Below are 23626 nucleotides of genomic sequence, written 5' to 3' on the forward strand. Positions count from 1 at the left end.
TGAAAATTTTATATTTTGTGCAAATGTAATTAACTCATATTTTTGTAAGTATGTGAAAAGTTTGCATTGGGTGCAAATATAGTAAAGCAGTATCAATTTGGACTAAATGTCTGAATTCAAGTGTAATTTTACTTTTTAGGAAATAACTGCTTTTTACTTTTAATTACATGTATTAGCTGAAACTATTCGAATAAAGTAATGCCACTTAAACTTGCTTCACAGTTTACATACACACATCAGAATAGAGTTTTTCTCTGGTAATGGGTCAGATAGTTATTTCTTCGATTGTGTACTAGATGAAGTTGCTGACTTGTGTTTTCATACCATGTTATATGAAGAATATTACTTTTCACACTAGAATCATGGCCATGGATGGAGATGCTTCCACTGAGAAGCATTAAAAAATCCATGTGAATTGCTAGCACTTCCACATCTCATGCTTGCTCCAAGATACAAATCAATACTTTTTGGTAGAGTAGGGATGGAGTGGAACAGTAGTTCTTTTTCTGCTTTCATTTTTTATAAATTCACATAGTTTGAGTAGATCAATTGAGGTAAGATACGAGTCAGTATATCTGGACACACAAATAACCACAAAATCCCTCCGCTGTGTGATTTTATTCAATTCTAGTAGATGTTTCTCAAACTGGGAAATGAGTAGCCCCTGGCGGTTGTTCCTCAGCCTTGTTCTCCAACGTCATTAGAGAAGGAAATGCCTTTATTTACTGATTTTTTTCAGTGAAAGGAGACTGACAACCATGCAGAAATAAGTAAAATGTTCTTTAGTTACAAAAGTGCTATGGAAATGGGAGGGCAGTGTATTTAGAATTTATTTCCTTTATTCTTTGTATTTATAAGGGCTAACCTGAAGAGATAGTTTCTTTAAATAAATCTATAAAGTATTAACATACTAATAGGAAGACTCACAGATTCTGAAGCTGTGATTTTGGGATATTTAAGGAGACTTAAATATCGTTTTAAAAATGCTTTCTCAAATTAAAACAGTAACTTTCTTAAAAAATAATTTAGATGCTCTTTCAAATTGAAAAATTACAAAAGTTAAAAATGAGGAATTATTCCACATCCAAGAAAAACCTGTTGAGTTATTTCACTAAGCTGCTCATTGAAAATACAAGTCTCTACTGACAGGATTATATTTTAGTTTTAAGAAGCTAATTTATCATTTAAAGATTATCTCTAAAAGTTAGGTTTTGTATATGTTATATACGCACAGTTACACCTACCTCTCATAACTTGATAGTGAAACCTTTCTGTTTTTCAAAGGGAGTTCCAGCATTTCAACTGCTGAACACTTTGCAAGAGAAACTGTATACTGTACATCTGAAAGCAGGGGTACTGTCTGCTTTTGGTGTTAAATAGACATGAAGACTTCCTTCATTGCCCGTTCTTTGTTGGAATATTCACATGACACCTGTGTCCTTTAGCCAGATAATCACTGTTGATTTCAGAGGTCTAGGAATTGGGGAAGGGGATGATAGGTCTGTCTCTTAACAAGCCTTTTTGCATTCAGTTGCTATTTCTGGGAAGCTTCAGTGCTGCAACAAATCAGAGTCCCTAAGGAAGACTAGTGCCCCCTATCATGCTGTTTCTCTTGTTGAGCATTCAATTGATGTTGGATTTAGGGCCCTGACCCTAAAGATTTTGATATCTATGTGAATAATTTCCTTTTCTGCAGTTGTCAGTGCATTACAGCTAGGCCATTCGGATGCCTTTTATTAGAACGGAGTTACATAGCCTTTCCTATTTAATTATTAATGAATATTAATTCTTAACTATAATTGCCAAATCATTATCATAAACTTTATCTAACATAAGGGTACTCGACTACTGGCTCTGATGCTGTAGAAATTTGCCTCTAAGTTTTTTGATGCCTCTGTTTACATTTTCCATGGTAATTATCTTAGCATCCCAGAAGACTACTGTACCTATTCCCACCTTGGGCAAGAGAAAAGTTCTGCGGTACATAAAAATGTCTGCAGTAGATGTCCACTTAGCAGTGGAGGTTTTTCCATTTCCCATTTTGTTTGTGGCTTCATCAGAGTCCCCCAGTCCAAACAGTTCACTAAAGCTCTTATGACTGTCTCCACTATTGTGAGCACCATTTGCCAAACTGGGTAGTTAAAATTTTTTTGTTTTTGTTTTTGTTTGTTTTGTTGTTGCATTTTCCTACTTTCATTCCTTTACCACTTATGAATTACTGTTTGAACAGATTTATTCATTTTGTATGGCTTCAGCCTATCATTGAGCCGTTCAATTCACAATAGTTGTAGGGAGGAGCAGTTATTACTAGAAAGGCAACATTGCATGGTGGGCTCTGGACAGACAGCCTGGATTCAAGTCCCCATCCTACTATTTACTGTTAGACTTTGGGTGAGCTGTGTAAATTTTCTGTGCGTCTTGCCTCATCGGTGGAATGGGAATAATAGTGACTAGTTCATAGTGTTGTAAAGATTAAATGAATAAAGCCTTTAACCTAAGTTCTGGCAAATGGTATCACCAAACGTATGCTCATACTATTATTATTTTTATTATAATAGTTATTATTTTTTAGATGTAGCCTCACTCTGTCGCCCACGCTGGAGTGCAGTGGCGCGATCTCAGCTCACTGCAGTCTCCACCTCCTGGGTTCAAGTGATTCTCCTACCTCAGCCTCCCAAGTACCTAGGACTATAAACACATGCCGCTACACCCGGCTAATGTTTTGTTTGTTTTCTGTATTTTTAGTAGAGACAAGGTTTCACCATGTTGGCCAGGCTAGTCTCGAATTCCTGACCTCAAGTGATCCACCAGCCTCAGCTCCCAAAGTGCTGAGATTGTAGGCAAAAGCCGCTGCACCTGGCCCATGCTATTATGGTTAATACTGTTACACAAAACCTCAAATTAGGGAGGATGAGTGAAGGTTTGGTAATATATTCCTGGAAGGAACCACTGATATATCAGCTGTGGCTTATCTACTTTCACCTTCAAGGAAATGAATCTAGGCCAGGGATTTAGCACATACGTGAGCCAGTTTTTAAAGAAACATTGTTTCCCTATTTTACTTTGAATTGGAACTTACCCTTAAAGATGATTGGCTTTAGTCATGGGGTAGGAAGAGGCAGTATAAATAAATGGCTCATGGTCAACTTCCCTGACTAGTAACAGAATTCAAAAGTACTGTCTTAATGGTTCCTACCAAGATAATGCAGTACTATTTTAATCATGAACTATGTATTATTACGGCCATGGGTCAGAATCTAAAAATCAGGAGCAGCCAACCTTGTTGCCATGACTCTTAACAGTCCACACAACACTGGCTATCAAGATAGGATACCAGTGACAAACTAAAAATATATGATATTTCTTGCAGATTTTAATCTATTGGTGCCTGGAGTAATGTATGCAACTTTATTTATAGAAACTTAAGATGAACTGAGGAGGCTAGCAAAGATTAACTCATTTAACAAATGTGCCTTGAACATTTTTTATGGAAAAGGACTGCCTTTGGACCTAAGCCAAACTATTTCAGATAAGAATGTAGCTACACTAAGGGTTAAGTGAACTGATAAGGAAATGTAATCATGATTGCTTTGCTTTTTATCGTTTGGGAAATGTGTCACAAATTACATAAAACTTACAAGGGGATTTTGAAAGCCACCTTTCATAAGTTTGGGGCTTTCATGATGCAGCAAGAGATATGAGACTTTCCCCCAAACGATAATATATTTCTATTCTAGAGAACAGTTTGGCAGTATCTGGTAAATTTGAACACGAGCATACCCTGCAAACCAGTAATTTCACATTTAGATAATTGATCCCAAGAGAAACTTTCATATAAATTCGTTCAAGGAGACATATTCCTGAAATGTTTATAACAACCTTATTTGTAATAGGGGCAAATTGGAGGCAAGCTGAATGTCAATAGGGAACTGGATAAATTGTGGTATGTTTGTAAGTAGAATATTATATAGGAGTGACATGTATATACCAGTACTACACATTGCCAACATACATCAGTCTTATATATTGAATGTTAACTGAATAAAGAAAAAAAGATACTATGTAGAAACATACAAAATGATGCTATGTATCATTTAGATAATATATGTAATGAAAGTATTAAGTAATGTGTGAAAATGATAAAAAATTTAGGATAGTGTTTGCTTCTAATGGGAATTATAATTACATAGGGGTTTAAACTATACTGGTAATGTTCTATTTGTTGAGTCGTGGGCACATGGCTTTTTATTATGTACATTTTAATATGTCTGGACTAGTTTAGAAACATTTAAAAATTGAAAGAAAATATGTCATATTTTGTTGACGTTTGCATTTCAGTGGAGGTAGAATGAGAGATTTTTTTCCTGCTTAGTTGATGCTATTTCTGTACATTCTCTATTTTCTACAATGAGTATATGTTATTTTAATCATGTTAAAGGAAAAACTGAGAAATAATATATCTTTTAGAAAAATAAATGATTGTTTTAGGAATTTTTGGAAAATATAGGCAAATTAAATGAAAAAATATTAATACTTTTTATAATTAATTTTCTAGTCTTCTTTCTGTAAACTTTATTTGTTTTTAATTTTTAAAAAATTTTTGAGAAGAGCTCTGGCTCTGTTGCCCAGGCTGGAATGCAGTTACGTGATATTGGCTCACTGCAGCCCCCAACTCCTGGGCTCAAGGGATTCTTCTACCACAACCTTCCAAGTAGCTGGGACTATAGGCGTATTCTACCATATCTGGCTAATTTTCTTGTATTTTGTAGCACCAGAGTCTCGCTGTGTTGCCCAGGCTGGTCTCGAACACCTGGGCTGAAGTGATCCTCCCACCTTGGCTTCCCAAAGTATTGAGATTACAGGTGTGAGCGACCGCACCAGCTCTATAAATTTTTATAGAAGTTAAGCATTATTATGTATTTTTTTGCTCCTATTTTTCCAGCCTGTTGTTATAAAATAAACATTCAACATATGGGATTGGTATTTTAAAGTTACTTTAAAATATATTATCCTCTGAATGTAAGAACATGGTTTTGCTCATTGGCTGATGTTCTCTCTTTTTGCAATTAGTTGTTACTTCTTAAGCATGGGTTTTAATAAAATTATATTGTACCTTATGTTTGATTTATTTTAACTGATTTTACAAATATCAGGAAATAATAAAAATATTTACTGAGCAGTTACATGCTCAGTGATAATACCATTGATTTATAGTAGTAGAAGATAAAAGCTTTAAATTATGTAAAAGGTGAGATTTTCTTGGGAGGGGGACAGTAATATTTTAACTCTTAATTTTACTAGTTGTATATAGTATGTGATAGGCAGATTTATGAACATGACAGTGGAATTGTGGTTTTACAATGTGAGCTCTTTAGGATTTGATGTAGTGCTAGTGGTACTAGAAAAAGAAATAATAGGGCTAATACTGTTTTACAGTGTACCAGACCCTGTGGCTTACAGGATAATACAAACCAGTTCTTGCCAAACTTCATTTTGTTTATAAATCTCCTGTAAATCTTGTTAAGATGCAGATTCTGGATTCACTAGGCCTAGGATTCTGCCAGAGCTTCTGCATTTCAACAAACTCCCAGAATTTGCCAAAAAGTCAGTTTTAAGGACCACATTTTTAGTACTGAGGATGTACGTTAGTGCTTCTCAAACTATCTGCGGAAGACTAGCTTTTAAAAAATATTATCTGGTATTTCACAGAAGAATACTTCTTGGAAATAAAGAATGTATAGAAGGCAAAGGGAGAAAATTGTATATTGTATATTATAAATGTATATTATAAAATTGTATATTAATGTGAATGTAATCTTTCAGTAAACCTTTTACAGGTATAGAGTCAGTACATTAGAATAAACTGTTTCCAAAAAATGTTTAGATATATCACACTATATAGTACAGTTTTTAAGGACAGGTAATTTTATAAAAATACTGGCCCTTGTGCTAAGCAGCATCTCATGTATCCATCATATTTTCTGAATATTCTTTCTATTTCTAAAAGTTTTTGATTCTCCTCTTCCTCCTACCTAGGCCAATTCAAGGCTCGCTCTTCCTTGGATTAGAGTAATTCTATAAAACTACTTAGCATTCATGCATAAAATGTTACCTGAAGAGATTATTCATCCTCTCAACAAAAATTTAAGCACTTCATTACACACAAAATTCTGTGCTAGTCTCTTTTGGGATTATGAAGAGGAATAAAAAGTTCTTGCCCTGTAGAAATTTATGGACCTGGATGACAGAATCCATCTCCCTGTTAAGAAATTTTATTATATATTAGTATTGACCTGTTAAAGGATATCAGAATCTTAAAATACTATTAAGTAGCTTTTTCAGATGTAGACCTGATTCATTAACTGGGGTAGTGTTTATTTTTCATTCATTCATTACATTAACAGATTTTATTAGTCACCTACTGCATGCCCATTAGTGTGCTTGTCCGTTGTGAGAGTCGAGTGATAACTAGAGACATAATTCCCAGTCTCAGGTAACAGACTGTTGTGATCAAGTCAACCCACTTGAGTTTTTCACAGTTGTGTTTAACTGAGAGAGACAGTCACATTCAAGGATTTGTTTTACAAAGTATGACATTATTTATCTAGACATTAATGTTGGCAATTCATCATCGGATAAGTACAGAAGTACAGTAGGAGCACTTTTCTCTCTTTGAAACTGCATTTATTCTTACTTTTTTAACTTTCCATTTTATTAGTATTTCACTTCGAAGCATAAACACTCATTTATATCCAGGCCTTGTCCAGAGCTTTCTGATGGCTTATGGGTTTTGGCTGATTCTGCTGGCTTTTGTCCACTTAGAGGCTATAAGATTTCAGTAATTCGTGGGAAATCTTATAACTCTTTGAATACCAGAAACCTGTGGGTACTTGTTCAATTCGGTTAGATAAGCTAGTTTCTTACCACCTTTCTTTCTGATAGTTACCATGAGGTCTATGGAGAAACTGATTGGACATATATAATATCGAAAACTCAGCAGCATTTTAAAGATTTAGCAGCTAAAACCTCCTCCTATCCCTTTGTCATTGTCATTTATTCAGCATCTGCTATGTATGTGGCAGGCATCATTTTGAGGATGTCATTGTTGGGGGAAAAAGAAAAAAACATAGGGTCCCTGTACTCTCAGAATTTGTAAGACATAGTCTGTAACTCGGATAATGATGATGATGATGATGATGATAATAATAATAATAATAATGGCTAGCATTTATTATGTGCTTACTATGTGCCAGGAACTTTTCCAAGTGCTACATATATTAACTCATTTAGTCCTTTTGTAACAACCTGTGAAGCAAAGGTATTATTATTACCATCATCTACATTTTTACAGATAAGGAAACTGAGCTAAGAAAGTTTTAATATGCCCCATGCCACACAGCTTGTATGTACCAAAGATGGAATTACCTTCCAGTCTGGCTCCAAAAATTTCACATTTATCCACTACACTATGCTGTGCAATTATAACAGATAATTATGATTTAATTTAAATGGATAATTAAATAGACAGTTTTAATAAGTAGGAGCCATGCAATGATGGAATGCTCACTGCTGTGGGAGCACAGAATAAGCTCACCTAATTTGGTCTTGTTAGGGTCAGGGAAAGCTTTCCTGAGAAAGTAATCTTTATTCAAAGAGCATCTTTTCCTCCCTTGCATAAAAAAAGCCATTGAAAAGAATTGAAGATTTTTTTTTTTAGTAGAATTTTAAAAACAGTGATTTCTTTTTTTAAACTGATTTTCATACAAAGAAATAACAACGTATGTTTGTAAAACTGTAAGTGTATTCTGAACTGGGAAAGATCCTCTGGTGATGATACTCTATAAATTAGATGAGATAAATTATTTAAATGAGCCATTTTAAAAATTAACCAAAAGAAAAAAATTCTTGTATTTTTGAAGTGAGAAACCAGATAAGAGTACTATTATATAAATAATACTAGATGTGTTCGCTCTCTCTCCCCCCTCCCTCCCCCCCCCCCCACCTTGGATACAACGAAAGATTTGATTGCCCACATTTTGGGAGGCCAAAATGGGAGGTTCTGTTGAGCCCAGGAATTCAAGACTAGCCTTGGCGACAGAGGAGACAAGAAATAAAAATATTGGCTGGACATGGTGGTGTGTGCCTGTAATGGTGTGTGCCTGTAGTCCCAGTTACTCAGGAGGCTGAAGTGGGAGGATTGCTTGAGTCCAGGAGATTGAGGCTACGTTGAGCTGTGATCATGCCACTACGTTCCAGCCTAAGCAACAGCAAGACCGTGTCTCAAAAAAAAATTTTTTTTTGATTATGTGCTGTTTAGTTTAAATATGGAAGCTGCTTTGATCACTTCAGGTCTGTTGTCATACTGTAGCAGAGATTAACATTTCTAAGTTCTTGTATCAGGAAATGAACATAGAGAAAAGTATGAAATCTTTATAGACCACATTTTGTAGTATCAAAGCTTTTGTGAAGTATTATGCATTCATAGATGGAATTATTTAAGATTTACCAACTAAATTTTAGACATATTTTTAAGTATAGAAATTAATGGTTTTTGTAATCTTTCCATGCATCAACTGATTTTATCAATTATTAATAACGAGTGCTTTCCATTTTTATAAGATGGGAACAGTGATTGTTTAGGCTGTATTTGGAAATATTTTTGTGTTCAATAGCATATTGTGGCTAAAAGGCTGGTGTAATAGATAATTCTGATAGTATTGCTCTGTCCTTCATGATGTATATCATCTCATGTATTTAAAAAATCTCATTTACCTTAGTGGCTATTAACAGAATTGAAGATCTTAATTAAGAGTCCTGGGAGCCATGTTTGACCCGTTTTGTTAGCATAGTAACTTTCTATCAATTTAGAATATGCAGCATAATAGTTGTATATTTAATGATCTCACTGATTTACTTCCTTTATGTTTTAAAATTGAAATAGCATTCATTTACCAGTCCCATTGGTTGATCCACTCCAGCTCCAACTTAACCATTGCTTGCTTGGTTTTTGTTCTTTTCTTGTCACTGCAACCACTCCCTTAGGCCATTTACCTTCAACCTGTGTTCTCCAGCCTGTTGGAAGTTACTACATTATTTTGCTTTGTTGTCTTCTATTCTGTCAGCCCTGTGAGTGCTCTGGTTTATGATATTTTTCCCTTTTGCTCTGTGAGCAACCATGCTTATTGGTATTCGAGAAGAAGTTTAAACTCCTAGTCAACTAACCTATTTCTTTCATTGGGACTCTATTTGATAGCTAAGCTACCTTCTACTTTTAAAACTACATGGATGAATACATACATAAAAAACATTTTGCTATTCTAATTGCTGTAGTTTTTTTTTTTTTTCTCTTTAAACTGTGGGGTTTCTGCCTAATTTATACTTATCTGGAAACTTCTGGTGTTTTAATATGGTTTCAGTGGGGAGTGCCTGGCTGTCACCTTTCTAGACCTTTTTATTCTGTGTTTATCAAAGAGATCTTTATTCCAAGTTGTCTAAGTTATTGCTACTAGAAGTGTAGTCTGTAGGCCAGCAGCATCAGCATCACCTATTTGTTAGAAATTCAGAATCTCAAGTCCCACCCCCAAGACCTTATGCATGTTAATCTGCATTTTAGCAAGATCTCTACTTGTTTGATAAGAACATTGAAGTCTGCAAAGCACTGCTGTAGGTATCAGTCAACTAGATGATACATTGACATGCTAATAGTTGTATATTTCTAGAACCCATTTTAAACATATGACTTGTGATAATCTTATTTAAATATTTGTGAATTATTTCATAACTATTCACCTTGTTTCACCAAAAGTTATACTCTGGGTGGGTATTACTACTACTGTGTGAAAGGAATGACAGGAATAATCCCAAACAGTAAACTACCCCCAGTCCTTGAAGTGAAGTTTTGGTGTGCAGTTGTATGTAATGTAAAACTGTGACAAACATTTTGCAAGTCTATTGTTCCTTCTCCCAGCATCAGTTTGCACCTGTAGATGAAGAACTATTATTCCCTTCTTGTCTCTTGGACAGTGACTTTTAAACAAAGTTGCTTTTGCTAAATTGAACCTCTAAGGTGTTGGGGGAAATATCTAATTTTTATCCTTAAATGAGAGAAATTATGCCTTACTGATACTTGATATGTGGATTAATAGTATATGCATATAATCCCAATAAGTACATATTGAGGATTCATGTCCAACTCTTGCTTGTATTTGGGGAAAAAAATTTATAGACTCCTATTTTCTGGTGCACTATGACAATCCCGGTCATTAGCAGTGGGAACAGCAAAAAGGTTAGGTTAGCAGGGTAAAAGACACTACGTGTAATTTACAAAGTTAATAAATCATGTGTAGTCATTTAGCGACACCATAAATATATTTCAAACTTAGATATATTTGTATAGTGGTGCGTTAGGAAATAATTTTTTTTAAAAAAACTGCAGTGTTTTTACTTTTTGTTGTTCAAGAATGATGAGAACTGGGAGAATGCAAAATTACTCTTTCATTCTCCTTTAGCATTCAAATGTAGTGTGAACAATGTAGCCGTTCCGCAAGCACATTTTAATTGGCATTTTTCTAGAGTAGTATTGTTTTAGGATGACAAACAATATTTAAGTGAGTATGTTTATAGGTTTTGATGCCTTTCTTTGTGTGCCTAAGAATGACAGTGGGAAGGGTGGCAGAGAGAACATCCAGATGTATGTGAGATAGTGATTTGTCACTTAGTATTCATTTTAAGTAGTAAAAGCAAATTCTATGGGCCAGGCGTGGTGGCTCAGGCCTGTAATTCCAGCGCTTTGGGAGGCCAAGGCTGGAGGATCTCTTGAGCCCAAGAGTTTGAGACCAGCCTGGGCAACATAGTGAGACCTCATCTCTTAAATTTTTTTTAAAAATTAGTTGGGTGTGGTGGTGCACTACTATAGTTCCAGCTACTCCCGGGAGGCTGAGGTGGGAGGATCACTTAAGCCCGGGAGGTTGAGGCTAGTCAGCAGTGATCACGCCACCGCACTCCAGTCTGGGCAACAGAGCAAGGCCCTGTCTCCAAAAAAGAAAAAAAAAGGTAAACTCTATGGGGTGATGTTAGCTAAGAGCCATCCTATTTCATATATGGGGTCTACTAAATGTGGCTGTATCAGACAGGACTTACAGTTGTGGTTACCAGAGAACACTTGTGGTCATAAGTTGTGAATGTCACCCAGATTCTTCTTGAATGTCTATCACATGGCTATCAGTAATTCTAAAGTATGTAAAAATGAAACAAAGATTTATTTGGGAGTTAGCACTCCCAGAAGATTAGTTTTAAAACAGAACAGCAGAAGGAGTTGTGACATGCATCTATAAGCAACTTTGTAATGATTTGACAGTTATTTAGCCCTCTATTCCTAGCCCTTTCATTGAACTGACAGCATGCCTGCAAAGATAGTGAGGCCTGTTCCAGTCGCACTAATGTCCTCTTAAATGGTAGCCTGCAGTCTGGGTAATGATAAATGTTCAGTGATTCATGATTTTTTTAGTCCCAGGGGATTCTGGATGGTTTCTGGTTTCTGTGAGCCAGCGTAGTTTTATCTCTTACTTGGGCTTCTTATACATTTGTTTGGTCTTTACCATGTCGGTTTTAAATTGGCAGAGATATATATGACCTGCAGTTTTAATTAATAGAGTTCAAAGCCTTCTTTAGAAACAATATGATTTTGGAAGTGATGCTGTACTTAAGAGTGTGTAAAAGTCTGAGAACCAGTACAGGTTTCATTACATAGTAATTTTGTAACACTTGTTTTTGTTTGTAAATTTTACCTTTTTTCCCCTTTGCTTTAAAAAAAGTATGTTTTCAACTATAAGGAGAAATGTAATAACAGCTACTGTGAAAGGAACATTAGCTTTATTGTTTTTATAGTGTTTGTAATTTCTTTCTTAATAATTTAAATCAGCTATTTTTAATAATTGTTTTCCTTTTTACATGGCTCGGTTTCTGTAGGAATATATATTGTTATACTACAGTAGTATTAAAATGAGTGTAAATAGACCTTTTTTGTTGAATATTTGCCATTTGGGAAAGGATTCATTTCTAGCATATTGATTGTGGATTAGTTTTAGTATTTTAAGTCAAACTTGTAATTGCCTAACCCTTTATTTTTAGGGTCTGGAGGAAGGGATTGAATAGGAGGATAAAGATAAGCATTTCCCTAATTTATTACAATTAAGAAATATATTTTCTTAATTCATTTTTTTAAAAAAATTATCCATTGTACTTCCCTTTGGGTGTAAAGTAATCTTAGAGGTAATTTTAGTAATAATTTACAGAATTCTTATAGCTCCCCATCCCATCAGAAAAGCTGATACTTTGAAAACATTGGTGCTCATGGTTAGTGTTTATTTATAGAAACCCACTTTGCTTTACAATCATTGAGAAAATGTTTTTTGACATTAAAATCTTAAAAGGAATAAAAGAAGCACTTCTGCTGTTAGCTTTTCAAATAATGAACAAGAAACTTGGTTAGAGATGACCATGTGTAAGTAAGTCTGTATATTAATTAGGTGAGTGTCATTATGCTCAATTAGCGGGACTGCCAAATAATCTCTTTAATACTCTGATCTTTTTTCCCCCTAGGGTTTTACAGACAGCCCTCATTACAGTGATCACTTGAACGACAGTCGATTAGGAGCCCATGAAGGCTTGTCCCCAACACCTTTCATGAACTCAAATCTGATGGGTAAGTTGGTAATTCTCTGCAAGTAGTCTTCTCAAAGCTTCTTTGGTCAGAGACATTTTTTATCCCTTTGTCCAGGAGGGACAGGTAAGTATCTAGAAGAAAGTTCTTGAGTTTCTAGCGGCATTTAGGGCTTTTCTTGTTCAGCACAGCTTGAGGATCAAATGTCCAGAAAATTTGGAGTCTTCTCTTAAAGCATTATTGTTTTGGTGTCAAAAAAGGAAGTGGCAGTGTTTTGATTGTCAGTTTTGACAATGTCTTTGTGACCTCAAGCATTGCATGTGTTCTGGGGCAGAGAAGTATTGTTTTAGGGGCATTTGTGATGTTACTATTTCTCTTAACAGTAGTATTATGTTGTAATTAAAAATGTAACATAGCAGTGATTTTAGGCAGATTTTACTTGCATTGGACAGTATTTCTCCTGGCACAATTTGATTAAAACATAGTACATTTAGATATTGCAGCATTGTTTTAAGCACTTGGCTTCATACTAGGACTTTTTTAAAGTTTTGGTTTGAAGAAGTGAAGTTGCACTTTCAAGAAGGGTATGAATTACCATCTAAACCTGATTTTTATGTTTTGGCAAAACCTTTGTGGTTAATCATGCTCTGCAAAACACCCCTCCTTTCCTTTCTCCTTCTCTGTCTCAAATGAAAGTTTAAAGTTGTTCAGTCTAAAATTATAAACCCAAGCGTGTTTTCTTTCAGTTTTAATACCGTTTTTTAAATGTGTAAATGTTTTACCTTTTTGCAAAACCTGATTGAAAATAATCTGTATGTTTTATGACATTTTTTTCTTGCGTATGCTGGGGCTGAGCATATTACAAAAACTTTCATCTGTTTTACCAGTTATAACTGTTTTACCAGTTATTGGCATCATATAAATATTGAAAGTTTGTGTAATAGACATTGATTTCATTACTTATTTTATTTCTTAAGGACATGACCTATATTGTGATCTTAGAATCATCCTTTTAAGACACAGCCATACTAATCTAAGTAGATTACCCAAATCCCAAATCCTGGTGGTCTGCAATTTCTGTAAAATGATTTGCTTTGCACAGTCTTTGTTTCCTTTATTCTCTGTAGTGTTGAGGAGACAGAGTCTGATCGTCTAGTGTGGATTTTGCCTAAGGTGGTTGACAGTTTGAAGCCAGAAGAACCATTAGAGTATGACAGAAGAGTGAAAAAAATCTAATCAGCAATGAAACTTGTGTTGAAAATCACGGTATTAAATGTGTTATCATTCCAGATAAAAAATCAGAGTTAGGTTTATAGTAAATTTATTTGGGTAGGGAAAACTTTCTAATTTATTTTTTAAAGTTTTAATTCAGCTTGCCATCAAAGTAAAATCCATGTAACACTCCAAATAATTTCCTTTTGGAGTATAACTTTTCCCCAAGTAGGATTTAATTTATATTAAGTGTAGTAGGGCAAGTAAAGGTCAGTGTTTTTGTAATTTTGGATTAAACTAAGCTTTCTTAATTGAGAATATAACTCTGAACTGTAAAAAATCAGAAATTGCTCTTTTTGTATTTATGTTCTTACCTTTATTCTTCACTCATAGAGATGACTTTTAGGCCCAATGGAATTTCATCATTAGCACAGCTTTGTGCCAAGGTGACGATTAAAATTTTGTACAGGACAAGTGTGGAAATTAAATGAATACTAAGAGGTATATATGTCAGTCACTTGCTCTGAGCAGATGTTGACTAACAATATTTCTGTAATTCACTTTGAGGTAACATTTTCTCAGTTGGAGCAATTACAAGCATGTGCTTGTTGGTTTCTTTAGTTTTCGGATGATTTTTAGAATACTTTTAATAGTCATCCATACCCTGTGTATAAAATCAACATCTAAAAAAAGTCTTGAAGTAAATAATTATTTGTAAGTAGATTGATCTCTTAACAATTCAAATGAAAAATTCTGCATTCATCTGAACTACATTGTTTAGGTACTACTTTGTATCAGATGCAGATATACAAACCATACATTTTCTTTTCTTATTTTCGAGACAGGGTCTCACTCTGTCACCCAAGCTAGAGTGCAGTCACATGATGATGGCTCACTACAGCCTTGAACTCCTGAGCTCAAGCTGTCCTCCTTCCTTAGCACAACACCAGCTACTTTTTTTGTTTTTTATTTTGTAGAGATGAGGCCTCACTGTGTTGACCAGACTGGTTTTGAACTCCTGGCCTCAAGTGATCCTCCTGCCCCAGCCTCCCAAAATGTTGCAATTATAGGCATGAGCCACCATGTCTGGCCCAGACCATATGTTTTATTTGTGAGTTTTAACTACCTAATGTAAAAATACTTACTTATATATAAAAGAAGGAGAGAGAACCCTGAAATGATTAAGCAGATAGGTTCAAAAGAAATTCACTGGTCATTGGCAATATCTGATATACTTCACTTATCTTTATTTTCAGTAAAAATGATCAAATGAGATACCTTAGTCTAACAACAGTGTAAATAATCTGCACAACAATAGCTTGCTTTTGGAAATGAATGCCTCTTAAATCACAATGCAGTTCCATATAGCAACAGGCAGTCCAACTCGATATGAGCTGAAGTAACTGAACTGACACCCAAACATGTGGGTTTATAGCAATATGTAGAATTACAATGTATAGACTGACTTTTCTGGCTGTTTGATAATTTAAGGGAGTTTCTGGCTGAAAAACCTAAATGGTTAAAGTTCTGCTGAGATGTGTATGGTAGTATTGGAAGCATTTGGAACTGTTGATACCCAATCATCTCTACAGGTAACAGTTGAGAGTGGTGCTGTGAATGATGAATGTTCAGAAACAGTTAAAACTAATAGGAAAGCAGTAACATTTCATGTTGCTGTCAACATATAAAAACACCATTAAGTAGGGGAGGGATTGTACATCTAGGGAATGTTGTTATTTTGAGTATTATGTTCAGCCATAAGCACATTTGCCTGAAGAAATTGTGGATTATAAAGCACCACTGTCTTCTGTGATAGAGCTTCCAGGCACTTTAATGATTTTGTACATTGCAAAAATGTGAAATTTTGTCTAACAAGGGTTGATAACAATTCAGTAATGAACTATTTGCGACAGAAAGTGTGTTTATATATTCATGTAGATATTTTGAAGTGTTTTATGCTGAATCAGTTAATGTTTCTTTTATGAATTGCAGAATTCTCCTGTGGATATGTCAATATGGGAAAGAGGGCTTTTCTTATGTTTCAAGTGAAATAAGTACATCTTTTTGACACATCACTAGGTAATTAGCATCAAGCAGTTCTGTACTCTGTAATATTACAACTAGATGAAAAGGTTTGACCATAGCAGTGAATCCCATGGTCAGTTCAAGTCTACTATCACCAAGTAGCCTTGTCTGTCTCAAGCTTCTTCCGGCTCTGGTCCATTTCTCCACCCTTGATTCTCTCGTTAATTTCAGTAATATTTGTTTTCCTTTACCTATTCATAATTAGTCATATTTTTGATGATGGCAGAATCAGTTTACTAGTTGAACTTAGAAACAAATTATTCTCACAGAATTACCTGCCTTCCATCCCCAAGTGATTGTGTAATAAACTACTATTATCTTTTTATCCCTACTTGTTTATAAGCTTTACTTATTTTAGGATGTATGTATGTCTATATGTGATAAAAGGGAGACTTAAGGTGTAAGATTATCTTCGCTTTTGCTTGTTTTCTGAGACCCTTAATTGTGTTCCTTTCTGAGACCCTATTTTGCCTCTAGAGATGGTTTGTTAACAATTTTTCTTTTCAAGAGTGAATGTAATATGTGGTGGTACGGGGGAAATTGCAGGGCTGAGAGTTAGGAGGTGTGGATTTTAATCTAGATTCTGAAAATAATCATTGCCTTTCTGATAAGGTAATGCTGAGAATTTTCAGAGGTCTTATACAGCTCTAGAATTTTACAATTCCATAATCTCATAAATTTAATAACTTTTATTCAACCCTGAAAAAGGCTGCAACTAGAATTATAATTGCTATTTTGCAAATGATTAAAACTAAGGCAGAGGACAATTAAGTGTTTCTTTCTGAGGTCACAAAGCCAGTAAATGTCAAAACTAAATGTAGAACTTGTATCTCCTGACTCTTAGTTAAATGCTGTTTCCATTAGGCCACACTGTTTAGGTGTTTAAGATACCTGTTCTTTCTTCATATCTCAGGTTTTTTACTAGCGCAGCATTTTCTTAAACCATAATTACGGAGACACTGATCTTGAGGGATGACCGTGGAAAAAAGTCACGGTTCCACAGTGAAATAACTTTGGACACCATTTTGTGTCAGTTGTTCCCTCCTAGAAATTCAGATTGTTCTTTGGAATGTTAAAGACTCTGAAAAAAGAAGCTGATTTAACTTTGTTTAGCTTCCTACACCCCAAAATCACATTAGGCACAGAAGGCTTTCTGTAAAAAGCATCATTAGCTTCTGAGAAACTAGTTTTCCATGGGACACTGAGAAATGTTTCTGGTTTTTTAAGGGAAAAAAAAAGATCATGAAAGATCTCTGAAGAGTAAAATAGCATGATGTTAATAGAATTGCTATACAGTCATCCCTTAGTATCTGTGAGGGATTGGGTCCCCTGATGCTCAACTCCCTTGTATATATAAAATGGTATAGTTTTTGCATATAACCCACGCACATCCTCCTATATACTTTAAATCATCTATAACTTACATATAATACCTAACACAATGTAATTGCTGTGTAAATAGTTCTTACGTTGTATTGTTTAGGGCATAATGACAAGGAAAAAAATGTCTGTGTACATCAGCACAGATGCAACCATCCATGTTTTTCCCCTGAATATTTTCAAATTGTGGTTGATTTATTTCACAGATGTGGAACCCACAGATAGAGGGCAGACTGTATATACTGTTGAAACTTATTTTAGGCATGTTAACTCATTTAACAGGTTGGGTCTAATTGCTCAAGTATATTATTGTCAAACCTGTGCTTATAAGCATTTGACTTATAAGCAAACCAAGTGTCTTCGCATTGCTGCTGGAATGTCTTTGCTTAACTCCACCTTCTGTATCTCAGAACTTAAAGGGCCCCTCTGGTAAAACTTCTATGTTTTATTTCCATTTCATTGTAGATTACATAGGTTTCAGTGGATTTGTCTGGGAATTTAAGCCCAAGTACACTATTTTTCCATATATCTGGTACCTCAACCAAATTTCAAAGAAAATTATTTTGTAAACTTGATACTGCTTGCTCTATAACCTATGAAAAATTCTGAAATCTCCTAGAGTTACAAAATATGTAGAATCACCATTTTCAGACTATCAAAGGGTAATACAACCCTGCCCTCAAAAGTAACGATTTTGGCTGAACGGGGTGACTCACATTCCCAGCACTTTGGGAGGCCAAGCCAGGAGTATTGCTTGAGCCCAGGAGTTTAAGACCACCCTGAGCAATATGGTAAAACCCTGTCTCTACAAAAAATTAGCCAGGCGTGGTGGCACATGCCTTTGGTCCCAGCTACCTGGGAGGCTGAGGAGGGAAGGTTGCTTGAGCCAAGGAGGTGGAGGTTACAGTGAGCCAGATCACTTCACTGTACTCCAGCCTGGGCAATAGATCCAACCCTGTCTTTAAAAAAAAAAAAAAAAAAAAAAATGTGTAAGTTTGATGCACTTGAAATTTCTTCACTAGATGAGATATTGAAAATGATTATGAAGTGTTTAAGGGAAATAGTATCTGATTTGATAGTATTTCATAAGGATGAGGCCTTTTACTTTTTCTACGGTTTTATTAACCCTAAGTTTCCATGAAAGAATATGATTGTATATTCATTGATCTACATTCTCTGACCTTTGGCTGTACTGACAAACACAAAATGTTGGCACCAAGAGAAACTTGAATGAAAGGAGCCTAGATACAATTGAAGGCACTAAAGCCAAGAAAAATGAAATGACTCGTTAGTTTGAAACATGGCCCTGACCAGGCACAATGGCTCGCTGTAGGATCACCTGAGGTCAGGAGTTCGAGACCAGCCTGACCAACGTGATGAAACCCCATCTCTACTAAAAATACAAAAAAAAAAAAAACAACAACAACCAGCCAGGCATGGTGGCGCATGCTTGTAATCCCAGCCGTTTGTGAGGCTGAGGCAGGAGAATTGCTGGAATGTGGGAGACAGAGGTTGCAATGAGCCGAGATCGCGCCACTGCACTCCACCCTGGATGACAGAGCAAGACTCCATCTCTAAAAAACAAACAAACAAAACAGAAAAAGAAACATGGCCTTGACCCTCTTGATTCTAGTTAGTACACAGTCCCTTTCTTCTACATTGCTTTTTTTTCCCTTTTTTTAACTTCTCGTGTTCAACCATTTGTTTCATTTGCTACCTTTTTTTGCATTATAGCTCTACTTTTTCTTTCTTTGACTACTGCTTAACTCTCATTAACCAGTCTGACTTGTTGAATACCTTCCTCCATCTTTTTCATGTATTCATTCATCCATTTTTTTTTCTGCCCTTTACCGTGCCCTTTTTCTGCATTTTCTGCCTTTTACAGAGGAAAGTACTGTGTGGGAGAATGGTAGAATATTAAAGTGAATAATATTCAGTCTATCTTTTCAGACTTTATTATTTTAGTGTGATAGAGGGATAAGAATTTCAATAATTAATATACATGGCAGAATGTCAGTGATACGAATAAATTCTTACAGACATTCAGAAGAGATTACATTCAGGCACAACCAGAGGTGATAAGGAAAAGTTTTATTGTGGGTCGCATTTATTCCAGTCAGCACTCTTTCTGTTATAAGTGACAGAACCTAACTTAAACCGGGTGAAACAAAAAGTGGTGTTTATTAACCCATTTATCTAAGAAGGCTAGGAGTAGATTGATTTGGAGCATGGGGGACCTAGGGGTTTAAACAAGGTCATCAGGCCTCCCTCTTTCACCTTACAAATGTTTTGTTGAAAGAATAAGAACTGGAGAGGCAAATTGGGCCAAGAATAGGGGATGTGAGAAATGGGAAAAGGTGAGAATACAGTGTTCTGGTCTCTCCTTCTCTAGATCCCTCACTCTAATATTTCCAGATTGCTCCCTGGTTGCTATATTATATTGTAAGATACCTTATTCCTTAGTGGTATGGAATGTTTTCTTTCAGTGGAAATGTGCATTTAATTTATAACATCCTGTTCCTGACAATATCACCTTTTCCATGCCCCTGCCCTGCCTCTACAGCCTAAAAAGCAGTTCTGTTTCTATGGTTAGAATGAATTTTGATAGCCATTCTTTGAAGCTGAAGCTGTTTCTGTGAGCCAGAGATGACCTGAAGGCTTCTTTTCTACCCAGTCTGAAAGAGACCAAAGTAATACCAACGCCTTAGTTTGAAAGAGGTTCCACACTTTCCAGAGTAATCCTGTATGGACTCAGATCCCTCTTATCTATGGGTAATTCATCCTAGAATGAATTACTTGAAAGAGTAACCAGGATTTCAGAAAATACAGGGAAAAAAATGTTTTATTTGAATTTTTAAAAACTATTTCAAAAATTAAAATTAATATAATATTAAAAAGTGAACTATATATTATTCACTAGGTCTTAGAGTAAACAAAGAATTAGTTGTTGATTTTTTTGGCATGTTTTTCTCAGAAAATTTATATGGTAATAATATATGTCTTATATTTCACATTTGAATCTTGTTGCTTTTTCTCCTTAGTTATTAACCCACTGTTTCTAACTCAGATCCTAATCCATTAATGACTTTATATTTGATTAAATGGCTCCTTAACACCTTTTTCATGGACCTCACCAAGTCTTCAGTCTTTTGCATAGTATTCAACTTACAGTGGATTTGTTCTGTTTATATATTATGAGATATTCAACAGAAGATTGATCAAAGCGATTGACTCTGGCTTGAGACTGCCGTACTATCTGTAGAGGATATTTCACAGAGTTTTGTTTTCGTTTTTTTTTAAGTTATCTGTTCTAATGGATTTTTTCATGAGCTCACAACATTGGCTTAATTGTGTGTCCTTGCAAACTCCAAAGACTTAAATGAAGCGGACCACCTTTACTGTTATTTGTTTATCCAATGCATTTCCTCGTGGTCACTTGGGTGTGCATTGTCTATGATCAGTAGTCATCTTTATGGATCCTTATTGTTTTATAGTGGGCCAGTTGCATAGATCTGATAAATGATTCTTCTTTGAATCATCCCATTGTTTGTGTCTAGTTCTAGCCAAGTGAACGTGAACTCTTAACCAGAGATGTTCTGAGTTTTTTGCCTGTAGTGAGGTGGATAACAGGGGCTGTGGCTACTTGGTCACTAGAGAATAAGAGAAAGATTGCTTTTAAGGAGCTTTTGTAGCTTGACAGTTCTGCTGTATGCATATAATTTCAGAAGCACACCATAGCACGCAGTTGAGAATTTGGGACACTGTTTTGATTTAAGAAAAGTCCTAGAGCAACATTAACAGATCATGCCTCCTATGTGGTAACATTTCAGATTCACTTCTTCTTCTTTTTTTTTTTTTTTTTTTTAAATAGAGATGAGGTCTTGCTGTCTTGGCCAGGTTAGTCTTGAACTCCTAGGTTTAAGTGATCCTCCTGTCTTGGCCTTCCAAAGTGCCGGGATTATAGACATGAGCCACTATACCTGGCCCAGACTCACTTCTTATAGTAAAGATGCTGCCTTCATCATTTAATAAAGGCTTTCAGAATGTTTTATGTAAAATAAATGCTTTCATATTAAAATTCTCATAGATGTTTGAACTGGATAAATAATATGTCATAAAGAATAGAAGTAGGGGAAGGTATTACTGGTACTACCCGTACCCTGAAAACTCTAGGGCCTCTTTCAAAGTGAAGAATTAACAGTAGCTTGATTAGTGGCCATGGTATTTATATAAGTTTTAATTAGCCATCAAATTAATTTTTTAAAAAAATTTGAAAGCATATACTGAATTGCTTTGGTTTAAATTGTACAAATATTACTATTGTTTGAAGGTTTCCATTACATTCTGATCCTTTAGTTGTATAGGTTTTTTACTGCATTGCTGTAGTTGAATAAGCCTCACGTTTTATGTGAAGCCCCATAAAACAATTGCCTATTTTGAGTGTCAGTTCACCATTTTTGTAACCTCCATATATACACATCTCAGCTTCTTTTTTTTCCTGGAAAATTCAGCCTTTGCCTTTCATAATTCATGGTTTTTGTGACTTCCAGTTTGGTATTTGTTGTTTTTATTTGTGATTTTAGATTTTTAGAGGGGCTTTTTCTGGTGGTGGTGGTTTTTGGTTTTTTTGATTTTTGTTTTTTGAGACAGAATCTTGCTCTGTTGCCCAGACTGGAGTGCAGTGACACATCTATGGCTTACTGCAGCCCCAACTTCCCAGGTTCAAGTGATCCCCCCACTCAGCCTCCTAAGTAACTGGGACTACAGGTGTGTGCCACCACACCCAGCTAATTTTTAAAAAATTATTCTTTGTAGAGACACGGTCTTGCTGCGCTGCTCAGGCTGGTCTTGAACTCTTAGGTTCAAGCGATCCTCCAGACTTGGCCTCTCACAGAGCTACGATTACAAGCATAAGCCACCATGCCTGGCCCCTGATTTTAGGTTTCTGTGAACACTAGAACTTGCCATTCTACCTGTATTTCAGGACTTTCTGATACACACACACATGCATATGCACCCACACACACATACATATATGAGGATGAGTTTTTAAATACTTCTTTATCTTGAAAAATGTTTGTTTGGGTATTTCCATATATGTGGTATGGTTTGGTGGTTCCACAGTCATTCTTGCATTACATATTTGTTTTTTAGTTTGAGTATACCTCTGGAGGATTATCACATTTCTAAGTTCCATGAAATTTTTAGGGAGTCACAATTAAATGGGAGTACATTACTAGGCCACTTCACAGCAAATTAAATCAATTAGTAAATGTATAGTTAATTTTAAATTTTATTAATTTCTCTTACATACTTTTCCACGCTTGTCCCTGAGATTAGAGATTAGCAAACTGTACACAAAGAGCCAGATAGAAAATAGTCTAAGGTCCGTGGTCCAGGATACCAAAATCAATGATAATCAATGAACTAGGCCATAAACATATAATTCATGGCTTATGAACTGAGCCATAAACATGTAACTACCTACATGTTTAAATAGCTATATAAGTACTTAGATATCATTGATTTGGGGCTATAAAAATAACAGTTGGTGGCCTGGATTTGTTCCATACACTACATTTGCCAGTCTTGCTCTAGATAATTTAACAAAAATACTTTAAATAGTAGTAACTCTGCCAATTTGTTGAAGAGTTAATAAGTTATATATGGCCGGGCGTGGTGGCTCACGCTTGTAATCCCAGCACTTTGGGAGGCTGTGGCAAGTGGATTACCTGAGGTCAGGAGTTCAAGACCAGTTTGGTCAACATGGCAAAGCCCTGTCTCTACTAACAATACCAAAATTAGCTGGCGTCGTGACGCGCACCTGTAATTCCAGCTACTAGAGAGGCTGAGACAGAAGAATCACTTGAACCCAGGAGGCGGAGGTTGCAGTGAGCCAAGATCACATCACTGCACTCCAGCTTGGGTAACAGAGCAAGACTCTTGTAAAAAAAAAAAAAAAAAAAAAAAAAAAAAGTTATCTATGTGAAATTTTATAGAAAGTACCAGGTTTTTTCTTTTTTATTTAAAACACAAATTCAGACACGATGGTTGGTGGTTGTAGTGGTGAATTACACTAAAGTTTGAGGAGCTATACTGCCTCTATACAGAATGGTAAGTTACCAATTAGGTGAGTTGTTTTTCTGTTTTGCTTTCAAATATGATATGGGCAGATTTCTAGGCAAATGTCAGATTTTTCTCCCTCTGAAATCCTTTGTTTCCCTTAGTTTTCTATAATCAGAAATCTTTTAGAAAAACCCTACTTCTCAAGATAGCAATATAAGATTG

At 35.4% G+C, this 23626-nt stretch overlaps 1 protein-coding gene across 9 annotated transcripts in view; it reads left to right on the plus strand.

Moving 5' to 3' along the window:
* Window positions 1-23626, plus strand: part of LOC101019996 (transcription factor 12) — a 254403-nt gene that overhangs the window by 42299 nt on the left and 188478 nt on the right. For 6 of the 9 annotated variants that reach the window (XM_031662545.1, XM_021941719.2, XM_031662548.1 and 3 more), the window contains exon 3: window positions 12601-12703. In XM_031662545.1, coding sequence (XP_031518405.1) covers window positions 12601-12703 — 103 coding nt within the window. Of the gene's footprint in view, window positions 1-12596; window positions 12704-23626 lie in introns of those variants that run through there. The other 3 variants (XM_031662551.1, XM_031662550.1, XM_031662552.1) reach the window with 2 other exon arrangements.

This window comes from Papio anubis, unplaced genomic scaffold (assembly GCF_008728515.1).
Source record: "Papio anubis isolate 15944 unplaced genomic scaffold, Panubis1.0 scaffold74, whole genome shotgun sequence".
Classification (NCBI taxonomy): domain Eukaryota; kingdom Metazoa; phylum Chordata; class Mammalia; order Primates; family Cercopithecidae; genus Papio; species Papio anubis.